Source organism: Oryctolagus cuniculus, chromosome 1 (genome assembly GCF_051225735.1).
Source record: "Oryctolagus cuniculus isolate XC-2025 breed Fujian yellow rabbit chromosome 1, ASM5122573v1, whole genome shotgun sequence".
Lineage (NCBI taxonomy): Eukaryota > Metazoa > Chordata > Mammalia > Lagomorpha > Leporidae > Oryctolagus > Oryctolagus cuniculus.
The window spans coordinates 164,201,236-164,213,889 of record NC_142867.1 but is presented as its reverse complement, the minus strand read 5'-3'; the positions used below and the strand labels follow the sequence as shown (position 1 = coordinate 164,213,889).

General features: G+C 44.5%; 1 protein-coding gene across 10 annotated transcripts in view; it reads right to left on the bottom strand.

Annotated features, from left to right (window-relative positions):
• The window catches only part of SMARCA2 (SWI/SNF related BAF chromatin remodeling complex subunit ATPase 2), a 202,724-nt gene that overhangs the window by 139,513 nt on the left and 50,557 nt on the right, over positions 1 to 12,654 (bottom strand). For all 10 annotated transcript variants that reach the window (XM_070051411.2, XM_070051409.2, XM_070051401.2 and 7 more), the window contains one exon: positions 1,854 to 1,907. In XM_070051411.2, the coding sequence (XP_069907512.2) occupies positions 1,854 to 1,907 (54 nt within the window). The remainder of the gene's footprint in view (positions 1 to 1,853; positions 1,908 to 12,654) is intronic.

The following is a 12,654-nucleotide window of genomic DNA, read 5'->3' as shown; positions in this document are numbered from 1 at the left end:
TCCTACATTACTCCTAATTGGTTTTGTGGTAAAATAAATACAGGAAACACTATCAGCTGTAACTAGGATTGCCATATAATTCACTATTCAATTAAGCAAAAGTGATAAAAAAAAAAAAAGAAGGAATGCTATAGGTTATCTTCTGTATCTCACAGGAAAGGACCAAAAAAACAAAATCAAAACTCCAGTGATTCTTTCCTCCACTCCCCCAACAAAGCACAACCAGCAAAAGACACAAGATATTAACAATTATCCACAAAAATGACCTTAACAAAAGAAAAGGCTTCCCCTGTCTCTTCTTTTTCTTGTAGGTGTGCTAAAGTGATGGCTTCCAACAGTGTCCCCTGGCATGAGAATGTGATGCTTCTTCCTTGTGAATACACAAGGTCACGTACACACCCACAAGATAAAGAACAAAACCTGCCACTCGCTCTTGTCTCCTTCAGAAAAATCATACTGCGCTACCTAGGACTATGATAAGACGGCTTGTTTCACTGCCTACGTCATGCCTCAAAGGTGGAAACCACTGCGGCAGGAATGGGAACTGTGGCGAAAGCACTGAACCAACACTGAACACGATTAAGAACGTGACTTCCAGTGCGTCTGCCATGTGAGCGTCAGCAGGCTCGGCCCACGTGCATCACAACTTTAAAGAAGAGGGTCCACATCCCAGGTCCCAGATCAGAAGCTGATTTTCCCAAGAGACACGGAGAGATGAGCGCACTACCACGTTAAATCAATCTCTCCCCTCCACCCCATTCTCTGTGTGTGTGCATGCTGCATGCGGCCCGCCCAGGGACGGTAGGGCTTCTGCAGGTTAGCAGCTGGGGCCACGTGCTGGAATACGTAGTGTTCTTCCTTGTGACAGCCCACTGAGCGCGTCTTCCACGCTAGTTGTTTCTCCTGATCCTTCCTTCCCTCAGGATGGCTTACAGCAGTTAAGCCACGGGACCTGTTCAGGGGGTTTCTGCGTGGGAAAGTTGTCCTAGGTCGGCCTTTTTTCCTGCATCCAGACTGAGTCTCCGGCTTGACATGTGTGCGCAGCGACTCCAGAAGGGAAGGGGCGACCCCGCGCCCGGCTCAGTCCTCACAGAGTCCGTGGGAGGCAGGCTCCCTCCCCAGTCTGCTCGGGCAGTGGCCTCTCCACTGAGAACCAACGGCACAGACCCTGAAGCTTTTCGGCAAAAATCCAACCAAGAAATCATTGCAAGCTCGCCATTAGGGAGAATACCGAGAATACTAGGAAGTCACACGGAGGGCTACGCTGATGAATCTACACAGGGAAGCTATACGGCGAGCTTCAAGGAGTTCACGGAGAATGGAAATAAAAGATAAGTTTATATTAGTGCAAAGAAACCACACTGAAGTCCCTGCACACTTTTTGCATAACACGCATTTTCCGTGGACTTTTTGAAAATCACTTGCATTATAAGACTGTAGACATGTCAAAAAGTAACCAAATACATGAATTGTCGGGCTTCTATATTTTTATAATTACATATTAGTAGTAAGCCAGGGAAACTGGATCGTATTTTATGCTTTTGTACTTGGCAAATGTAAAGACAGACTCACTTAAAGAGTCTTAAAAGTCTACATGTGCACAGAACATTCTGGAATGGTACACAAGAAACTCCGTATCTCTTGACTGATGGTCTGAGATAAAAGTAGATGACGTTCCACTGTATCCCTTTCACATAACTCTAATTTTCTACTATGCTAATGTACAGCTATTTTTACTTAAAAGTGAACAGCTGAGTAAAAATCAAATTAATGTACACAGAGAATTGTGCTGCCAAGGTATGTGAGGGGCTCCACTCAGCAGAAAACGTTGAAATGGGTGCAAAATTCCTTACCTCTCCATCTGGTCCCAGCGCGGACTCGCCTCCCTCTGCATTCTCCTCGGCCTTCTGCAAAGCAACAGTGCCACACGTTACGTGTAAGCCAAGAACACAGGTACGTGACTTCATGGCAACCCTCTGGTATGTGACAGTATTTTATGATGAACCATCATCGTAACACAGCAAAGCTTACGTGTTACTGCCTGTTATTTTTATTTCTCTTCACTGAGACAAAGCGTGTATTTTATTAGCAAGTTGCAGAGAGACATTTAAAGCCAGATGTGAGCCAAGGCCAGCACACCAGAGATTTGTGGATTGTGTCTTCAGGGACCCAAAGAGCTTAAGAAACGGCAGCATCAAGATAACAGTCAGAATCTGAAATGTTCTTCTAGTGTTTGGCACAGTGAAGACAAATCCTGACATAATTAGCTCAACTTTCCTATTCCCTAAGCAAGTTTTCATCAGCAGTGAAGAACAGCATTCTGAAAACGCCTATCAAAAATAAGCTCTGAATCACTCCTGGGTCATAAAAATAAAAAAAAATACAAATTTCTATGCGTTCCCTGGGTGTTTTTCATTCTACCTAATTGGTGTTCATAATATACTCTGTGTGTGAGGAGGAAATTTGGTGCACACACTGTGATCGCATGAAAAATTCTGTCATCTACCATTTCTTAAATATTCCAGTACCTTAGTCCATTAACCTCTAGGAGTGTCAAAGACAGCCTAAATGAAAAGCTAACACTATGTCATATTTTGTACATACTCCAGAGAGTCTCATCTACAATATGTACCAAAGAGTCAGAAATATCTTCCATCTATAATTACCTCTCTGACAAGTGAAATCTTTAATACCGCCTTTATGGAACCCTTGTTTTAGAGTTATTGCTAGAAAGGGTACACTACTTCTGCATAGTACGATGAGAAAAAATAAACTTGAGTCCTTTCCTTTGTCAAGATACTTAAGAAAATGAGCTTTCTTCCTGGGGGCTTTTAATCTAAAATATATAAAATCATATGGAAACAATAATAGTTGAACTCTGTCTACTTAAACACACTTTTCCTTTCCATGAAAAGAACTCAATAATCTCTAGAATAAACAACTCTCATGAAAATGTTTAATATTTAAGTTCCAGCCTTTTATCCACGCTGAAGAAATGTAGTTCCACAAAGGCTTGAAATTTTTGGAGTTTTTATATAATTTTCTTACCAAATATACATGTACAGTATGTACATAGGTCAAAGTATAAGGCATAAAAATGTAGCTCCTACTAAACTGTAGGAAATGAAATACTCACTTTGTTATTTTTTTCTTTAAAGATTTACTTATTTATTTGGAAGGCAAAGTTACAGAGAGAGAGAGAGAGAAGGAGAACCAAAGCGAGAGATCTTCCATCAGCTGGTTCACTTCCCACATGGCCACAACGGCCGGGGATGTGCCAGGCTGAAGCCAGGAGCCAGGAGATTCTTCCAGGTCTTCTAGATGGGTCCATGGACCCAGGAACTTGAGTCATCTTCCACTGCTTTCCCGGGCACATTAGCAGGGAGGAGCTGGATTGGAAGCACAGTAGCCAGAACTTGAACCAGTGTCCATATGGGATGCCAGCACTGCAGGCCAAGGCTTAACCCACTAAGCCACAGCACCTACTCCCTTTGTTATAATTTCCCGAGAATTTAATTTTCTCTTGGTGTCACCCTTACAAGAAAATATTTACAAGCTTAAAAGGAATGACTTGTTTTGAAGAGCACTAGGCTGTATATCTAGGCTAAAGACACAGAGACCAATGGCAGCAATTCTCTGTTCAGGAAAGAAACAAGCCCTGCTCCCACCTACTGAGGGTTCCATTTTTGGAATTCTCAGGCACTAAATTCAGGGAACTGTTTTAATGGATGTAAAAAGTCACTTAATGCTCCCATTCTTATCATACAAACCAGAAATAAGCTACAAACTCAGCCAACAAGGAAAATGAAATGAGACAATGAAAAAGCCAATTGCAAATGTCTAGCAAGAGGAATGGTATCACCATTTCAATGAATAGCACATTAAGAAAAAGCAGCATAAATGAACACAATCAAAACTTTCGTAAAGGACACTCTCCTACGAACAAACAGCAGACTACCTTGAGGGTCATCGAAAAGCTGCTAAGTACCAAGGTCGCTCCTTTACTTAAAATCCCCTTAAACTATTTATTTCATTCCAATAGGTAACATGTTCAGGAGGTAAACTAACACTGGATTAAAGACAGTCAGTTCTGGAATTAGAAAACTTGAGTTTGAAACCCAGCTCTGTGACCCAATTCCAGAAACTTCAGCTGTGTGATCTTGAGCAAATCTCTTGGTGTCTTGGTTCCCTCTTGTGTAACACAGGGCTAGCAGTAGCAGCACCCACTTCAGAGGGATGCTGCAGGATGGGTTATTATGGCAGTGAGTACAATTCAACATGGTCCACAAGTATTTCAAAGAGTTGGTGGATACAGGATGGGCAGTTAGGGTAGCGGTTAAGATGCTGGTTAGGATGCACCTCCTATATCAGATTCCTTAGGTTCAATACCTGGCTCTAACTCTTGACCCTCATTTCCAGCTAATACAGACCCTGGGAGCAGTTGTGATGGCTCAAGTAGTCAGTTTCTTGCCACCCATGACAGAGCTCTGAATTGAGTTCCTGGCTCCCGGCATCAGGCCCAGCCTATGCCAGAATATGATGTACATCTGAGGAATGAAACAGTGGATGGGAGTGACTCTCTCTCTCTCTCTCTCTGGGTGTATGTAAGTGTGTCTGTCTCTCTGTCTCTCAAGTAAATAATAAAGATTATAAAGCCAAAAAGGTAAAAAAAAAATTCATGAATAAATAGAATTAAAAGATTGGTATATTCTGACACAAAAAAATTTGCAATCCACGCACAGTTTTTTCATAATGCACATCTGTCCATGAACTTTTTGAAATACCTTCAAATGTAATATATACTGTAAGGGTCAATCTCCACAATCTAAAAAGTCAATGACAACCCGAGGTCCAAGGTCTACCCTTTTATTAAAGAGACCAGCCACAGTGTTGTCTGAAAACTGCTTCATAAGGCTACAAGGTCAGGGATTTCTATTTGTTTTGTTTGCTGGTGCATTCCTATATCTACGGGGTGCACTTCAAAGGCACTAACTGCATTTCTGCTGAATGAAGGAATGAATGGGAGCAGCAAGAACAATGTCCTTCATTTAGCATACGCTGTCACAATCCTCAGTATTATGAGGTACCGACATATTTGTTGGTCATAAAACAATTAAGAAAACACACACACACACACACACACACACACACACAAAGCGTCACCAAGCCTGCTAGGCTGTTCCTAGAGCGAGAATCCAGGAGCCAGTGTTGTGATACAGCAGCCTGCAGCAGGTTAAGCCACTGCCTGGGACGCTAACATCCCACATAGGACTGTTGGTTTGAGTCCTGGCTACTCCAGTTCCAATCCAGCTTCCTGCTAATGCACGTGGAAAAGCAGCAGATGATGGCCGAAGTGCTAGAGCCCCTGACACTCATGTGGGAGACCTGGATGGAGTTCTGGGCTCCTGGATTTGACCTGATCCAGCCCTGGCTGTTGCAGCCATTTGGAGAGTGAACCAGCAGATAGAAAATCTCTCTTTTCCTCTCTCTCTCTCCTCTCTCTTTCTCTCCTTTCTTTTCTCCCTGTCAATCTACCTTTCCAATTAAAAAAAAAAAAAAAAAAAAAAAGAAGAAGAAGTGGAAGTCAGGTGGCCATTTGTGCTGCAGCAAGAGCCGCCAATCTCCCAGCACGCCATGGATTCCTGAAGTTTGGTGGCAGCTTCTGGTTGGTGCACCTTCATCACTCCATGTTCTCACATGAGGTGGACACTTCACCTCAAAGGAGAAAGCAAAGCAAAACATGTGCAAAAAAACTCTTCCCTTCCTTTGGCTCAAAACTGTTTCCCAAGAGATTGGGGCTGCTGCTACCGTCTGGGCTAACTTCGGAAGCTCTCTGAGCCCCTGGCAGAACGTCCAGCCATGCGTGTGGCAGCTGCTGCAGTGTCGCCTGCCTCCTGAGCAATTCTCACGCAGTTATCTGCACCACGTGATTGCAAACACACACTAAACAATGCCAGCTGACACCGAAGCTATTTTATTTCTATTGATTAGGAAGACAAAACACTGCCATTCATTCATTCACTAGTTCCCATCAGAGAACTTCATGCTGCCTTTTTCTTACCTAAATATGTTTATGAAAAGCAGGGAGGGAGGTAATTAAGCTAGTCACATAAAATAAGACACCAGTTACTCAGAACGAAAACCTAGTTGGAGTTCAAAGTTACTCAAACTAGGGGCCGGTGCTGTGGCCTAGAGGGTAGACACTGCCTGCAGTGCTGGCACCCCATATTGGTGCCAGTTCAAGTCCCAGCTGCTCCACTTCCGATCCAGCTCTCTGCTGTGGCCTGGGAAAGCAGTAGACGATGGCCCAAGTCCTTGGGCTCCTGCACCCACATGGGTGACCCAAATGAAACTCCTGGCTCCTCACTTTTGCCTGGTCCAGCCCCAGCCATTGAGGCCATTTGGTGAGTGAACCAGTGGATGGAATACCTCTCTGTCTCTCCCTGTCTCTGTGTGTATAACTCTGACTTTCAAATAAATAAATCTTTAAAAAAAAAAAAGTTACTCAAACTAAAGACAATTTAGGGCCTCAGTTTCCAAGGCCAATGTCAATTTACATCATCATGAACTGAGAAAAGTTCACAAAGTTGTCTTCCCCTAGCAGAAGAAGATAGACAAACAATGAAAAACAGGGCTAAGGATGGAAAGAATCCCTAAATATTAAAATCTTGTATAAGCTGAACTCTGAAAATAGACTTCAATGAGGCATTTTAGATTATCACAACATAAGCTACAAGCAGCTTCATTCTGTAAGGAAACAGTTTTATGTCAAATATTTTACAATCTATATTATAAAGCAGATGCATCTGATGTCCCGACAGGCACTGATACAATACAGTGAAACAGCGTTCAAATGTGCTGGCAACTTAAGGACATAATCTGCTTCACTGGAAATCTAAGCTTCCAGAACCCTCTTGGCGTACTTTCACTGTCATTTAAGTGGACCTGTACGCATTAAGATAGGTGAAAAAAAAAAAAAAAAAAAGATAGGTGATCAAGCAATAAAAACAAAAAAGCCAGGAATGTCAAACTAACAGGCATTTGCACAGTACTGGGGCTGTGTCTCACAGAGCCAACCAATTTAAGTTGTTTCATTCGAATAACTGGTCAACCCAGTAAAATGGGACTTAGCTCCAAACTTCCAGTTTCATTCTTCTTCTTCTTCTTCTTCTTCTTCTTTTTTTTTTTTTTTTTTTTTTCCTGACAGGCAGAGTGGACAGTGAGAGAGAGACAGAGAGAAACAGAAAGGTCTTCCTTTTTTCCATTGGTTCACCCCCCCAATGGCCGCTGTGGCCGGCGCACCGCGCTGATCCGAAGCCAGGAACCAGGTACTTCCCCTGGTCCCCCATGTGGGTGCAGGGCCCAAGCACTTGGGCCATCCTCCACTGCACTCCCGGGCCACAGCAGAGAGCTGGCCTGGAAGAGGAGCAACCGGGACAGAATCCGGTGCCCCGACCGGGACTAGAACCCAGTGTGCCGGTGCCGTAGGCAGAGGATTATCCTATTGAGCCACGCTGCTGGCCCAGGTTCATTCATTTTAACACTGAACTGATCAAATTATTCTGATCATTGCAGCATCGTGTTCACCTACCTTGAACAACAGTCCCTATGCTCAAATGTGAACTACCTTAAGACCTCTCTTTTACCCATGAAAACCTTGTATACAAAAGTTGCAACAGAACACATACCATTTAGAGAAAACATCAGGTAAAGGAACTGAGAACCACCACACAGTCACTTGCATTTCAAACAAAAGTCTCAACAACTTTAATACTTTTCATCTGATGCTCTTTTCGTGAAAATTATACCAACAGGCTTTTCTGTTTTTTCTAAATGTATAAAGGGTATGTCTTATCACTGTACTGATCCCTACATTATGCCAGGAAGGCCCCCCTACAAAGCATCATCATCCTGAGCTGTCCTTCTCAGAGTGTCTGGATGGGCAAGGGAAAGAAAAAAGAACTTTCGGAAGGAAAACCAAACACGAATGGAAAAGAGGCCGGACACAGCGCTACCTCACAGATCCCCGGGGTTTGTGTCCATTACTGTCACAGGTTTCCAAAAAGATGTTCCACATAGCTAACAGGAGCACAGCTCTGCTGGTTCACATCCCATTAAAAGATGTGGAAGGGAGAATTAAATATTTATGCTTGGCCTGACGTCAACAGCTCTGGAGGTTGAACCCTTGAAATGGTCAGACTTCTAAGCGGGAGCTGGGGGTGCCCCTGGCATGGGCTCTTAACCACAGCTTAAGCAAAAATGCACCCTAAAGCAACTGTGAGAAATATTGTATGGTCACCAGGAACCACTGTAAATGAGGGGGCATGTAATTAGAAAATTCTCTTCATGGGAGCTGGGGAACAAGCGTGGTAAGCAGAGGTCACCGAAAACTATAAATCGTCTCGTCTTTGTCCTAAAAGACATCCTATCCACTAATATCCTCATTGTCCTGCAGGTAGAAAAAAAATGGCAACCATGTAATTGTTCAACATCATAAAACAGAGTAAAAGTAAACAAGAAACATCTCATTTTCAAAACCACAACCACATTTCAACAACCATGATTCTACTTTTATATCAGGGAACTTCTTGATAAAATAATATTGACTGAACTGTGTGCTTTCTCAGGGAACTCTCACAAGAAATCTGTGTGGCACATGCCATCACTACCATCTTCTTATGGATCAAGAGACTGAAGCACTTTGGGGCCAGTGCTGTGGCGTACTGGGGTAAGCCGCCTCCTTCAGCACCAGCATCCCATATGGGCGCCAGTTGGATTCCCAGCTGCTCCACTTCCGACCCAGCTCCTTGCTAATGTGCGTGGGAAAGCAGCAGATGATGGGCCAAGTCCTTGCGCCCCTGCCACCCACATGAGAGACCTGGAGGAAGCTCCTGGCTCCTGGCTTCTGCCTGGCTGAGCTCTACTCGTTGCAGCTGGGAATGAACCAGCGGATGGAAGATTCTCTGTCACTGGCTTTCCCTCTCTCAGTAACCCTGCCTTTCAAATAAAATAAATAGATCTGAAAAAAAAAAGAGACTGAAGCACTTCAAACAGATCCCTCAACAATGTCAGTATATGTATCATGTGAGTACACCCTGGGACCCCATAGGTTAAAGCTAGCCCTAGAGGAAGGGAGGCAAAGATCGGTAAGTACTGAGCACATTCCACACCAGTAATCTCCATATGGGAGATTACTCCACATGGGAACGGAAGCCCCGCCTCCTGGCACATGCTGACTGCTGAGTGAGAGAAGTGGACACGGCTCCCACGAAACCCACGGACAATCCCCTCTCCTGCATCCCACATCCGAGTGTGTGGGCTGGAGTCCCAGCTCCACTCCCAATTCCAGCTTCCTGCCCACGTGCACTCCAGGAGCTTCCAGTTTAAGTAGCAGGGTCCCTGCCACTCATGTGGGAGATCTGGATTGAGTTCAGGGCTCCTGGCTTCAGCCTGGCCCAACCACGGCTATTTCAGGCATTTGGGGAGTGAACCAGTATATTAAGATCTCTCTTCATATCTCCTCTCTCTGTCTCTCTCCTCACCTTGAAAAGAAATTTTAAAGAAAATCTGAAAGTGTATTTTGGTACAAAAAATTTTTGAAATCTATACATAGCTCTTTCACAATATGCAATTTCCACAAACTGCTGAAAGATTCCTCACATCCTACCAGGGCGTATTAGCAAATGCAAGCATTTTTCTCAGGCAGTTATGAATTAAAAGACTGCATGCTAACACGACATGGACAGTGGTCCAGTTTACCGCTTTAGCTGGGGTCAATCCTATATGCACACATCATGGTGGCCTCAAGTGGTCCCATCCCCTTTTTTACCCTACAGTCACCCTGTGGATGTTAGTAGCAGCCACAGCTCGGAACAGAGACCCCAGGGTCATCCTAAATGCACAGAATAACACACTCATCTTGCAGCGCGGCAGATAGGGGTGTCACACAATTCAGAGTTTCCATATCTTAAAAACTATGCCTGTTCTGTCACTTAAGTAGATAACATTTAGTTCACTTCTTTTTCTTCCATTTCAAGGGCATTAGCAAAAGACTAGGCCAAGAATAAAGAGTTTCAAAGTAATCTGTAAATGCATAGAAAGGCCCTAATGGCGAGAAAAGTAAAGAACATCTCAACAGCTTGAAAGGAACTCACTCTGCTATCCACTAACAACAAGTGAACACAATAAACCCCCAAGGAAGGCAAATCTCTTCTCTATTACACAGAACAATATTAAACAAACAAAACAAAAAAAATCAACTATATAATCAGTAAAAAAAAAAAAAAAAGTAACTGTTTCCCAACTAAATTACAAGGTTAACTACATTTATCTTTTTTTTTTTTTTAAGATTTATTTATGTATTTGAAAGGCAGAGTCACAGAGAGAGAGGGAGAGGCAAAGAGAAAGAAGGGGGGGGAGGGGGAGAGAGAGAGAGAGAATATCTTCCATTCACTGGTTCACTCCCCAAATGGCCACAATGGCCAGGGCTGGGCCAGGCCAAAGCCAGGAGCCAGGAGCTGCATCCTGGTCTCCCACATGGGTGTGAGGGCCCAAGCACTTGGGTCATCTTCCACTGCTTTCCCAGGCCATTGGCAGGGAGCTGGGTAGGAAGTGGAGAAGCTAGGACTGGAACTGGCACCAACACGGGATGCAGGCAGTGGTTTAACCCACAGCATCACGGCACTGGTTCCAACTCCACTCATCTTTAATAGCACAGTTTACTGCTGGCATTGTAGTACAGCCAGGTACCAGAGCAAGGTTCTAATCCTGGCTGTTCTGTTTCCAATCCAGCTCCTTGCTAATGCAGCTGGGAAGGCAGAGGGTGATGGCCCAAGTTCTTGGATCCCTGCCACCCATGTGGGGTACCCAGATAAGAGTTCCTGAATCCTGGCCCAGCCCCTGCTGTTGCATCCCTCTGGGGATTGAACCAGCAGAAGGAAGATCTCTCTGTGTCTCTGTCACTCTGCCTTTCAAATAAATCCTTTTTTAAAAAATAGCACAGTTCTTAGAGTTATTTGTGTCTTAGTTGTCCTTCAAGTATTGCTGCAGCTTAATGATGCCAGCTCACCAAGTAACACAGGTTCTCCCAAGACAAGGTTTTTGTTAAATGTGGATAGATACAGCCTGGTATTTACCACTATGGGAAAATGCTGAAAGAGACAGCCCAGCATTTGCAGGTTGATGGACAAAGAGATGCCCGAACTAGTGGCTCTCAGCCACTCATTCTAATGGAGGGGAGAAGCACCTGGGATAAACCAAGGGGTGGAACCCTCTACTTCTGAAAGCTGCCCTTTCCTTTGCGCTTGGATAAGGTGCACTGGGAATTGGATAATTCGCTCTGATCTATGTCCTAGAGCCCCACAACAGAGAGAGGTTTCAGAAAGGGCCAGGAAGGGCCTTGTTGTCTCCATCGGTGTGTTTTTTCCCCTTCTTCATCCCAGCTCTCCCAACAAGACCGCCCAGGAGGGAAACAGAATCTGACCTTCTGAGGCCTGCAGAGGGTGGGCGTGCTCAGAGGCCAGCACTGCTGGGAACACACAAGGGAAGAAGGAGACGGCTGGTAATACAGCAACACTTCCACACGCTGACTGTGCCAGACAATCCGGGGAGATGCTCAGTTATCTCCTTGTTATCTGTTTGCCAGGAAGTCAGGCCCCAGCCCCAAACCAACCCCTAGTCTTCCTTTGCAGAAGCCATCACAGTTTGTAAGTACATATTTGGGGGCGTGTTGGGTTAAAATCTTCCTGTCTCTTTTTTCCACCCGATTAACCTGGGAGAGAAGGTGGGAGTGCTTTTTCACGCCACTGCAGCCTCCCTCTCCCAGCAGGGAGCACACACTACCTTGCTCCTAGTAAGCGTCCAGTTAACATCTGCAGAGTGCACAAAACAAAACAAATGAGTGTTATGAGCCCATCTGGAGGCAACAGCGTGGAAAGAGGAGAGCCAGGCTAAAGATCATATAAGGTTGGCAGTGCCATGGGCAATCCTGACTGGTCTGTGCTACAATTTGTAGCATTTAACACGGAAATCCACAAAGAATCGTCAGCACTCAATACGGGCGTGTGTCGCTGAACACTGGAGATCTACTCCCAGAAGTGCAGGTTCATGGTTACACGAACACCGTGGGGAGAGCTCACACAACATGAGACGGATGACACTGCTGCTGTTTTACAGCAGACTGTTTTATATAAGTCTAAGGAATAGACTCTGAAATAATATGAACAATAACTACGTCAGCCAGTAACACGGTCATTTGTGGTCATGACCAAGTGCTCTAGACTGTACAGAATCATTCTTGCTACATCACTTGCAGTGATGCAGGCTCGTGTGCACCAGCCTCAGCACAAACAGGGGTGCGACATGTTGCACTGGGACACTTTTATGACATCTATGATGTTACCAGGCAAGGGGAGTTTTTCCCTGCACGATAATCTCCAGGAGCCACTGTCGGAGATGCTGTCCGTTGTTGACCAAAACATCCTTGTACAGTGCCCAACTGCATCCTCCTTTGCCTACGATGATACAACTAGCTAATGCCCTGGCAGGAGTCTGTTAATTGTAAGTCAGAAGCTCAAATCTGGGCCATTAGCTTTTATTCACAGAGAAAGGCACAATGTTTTAGTAGTGGATTTTTAACAGTAAAACACTAACAGC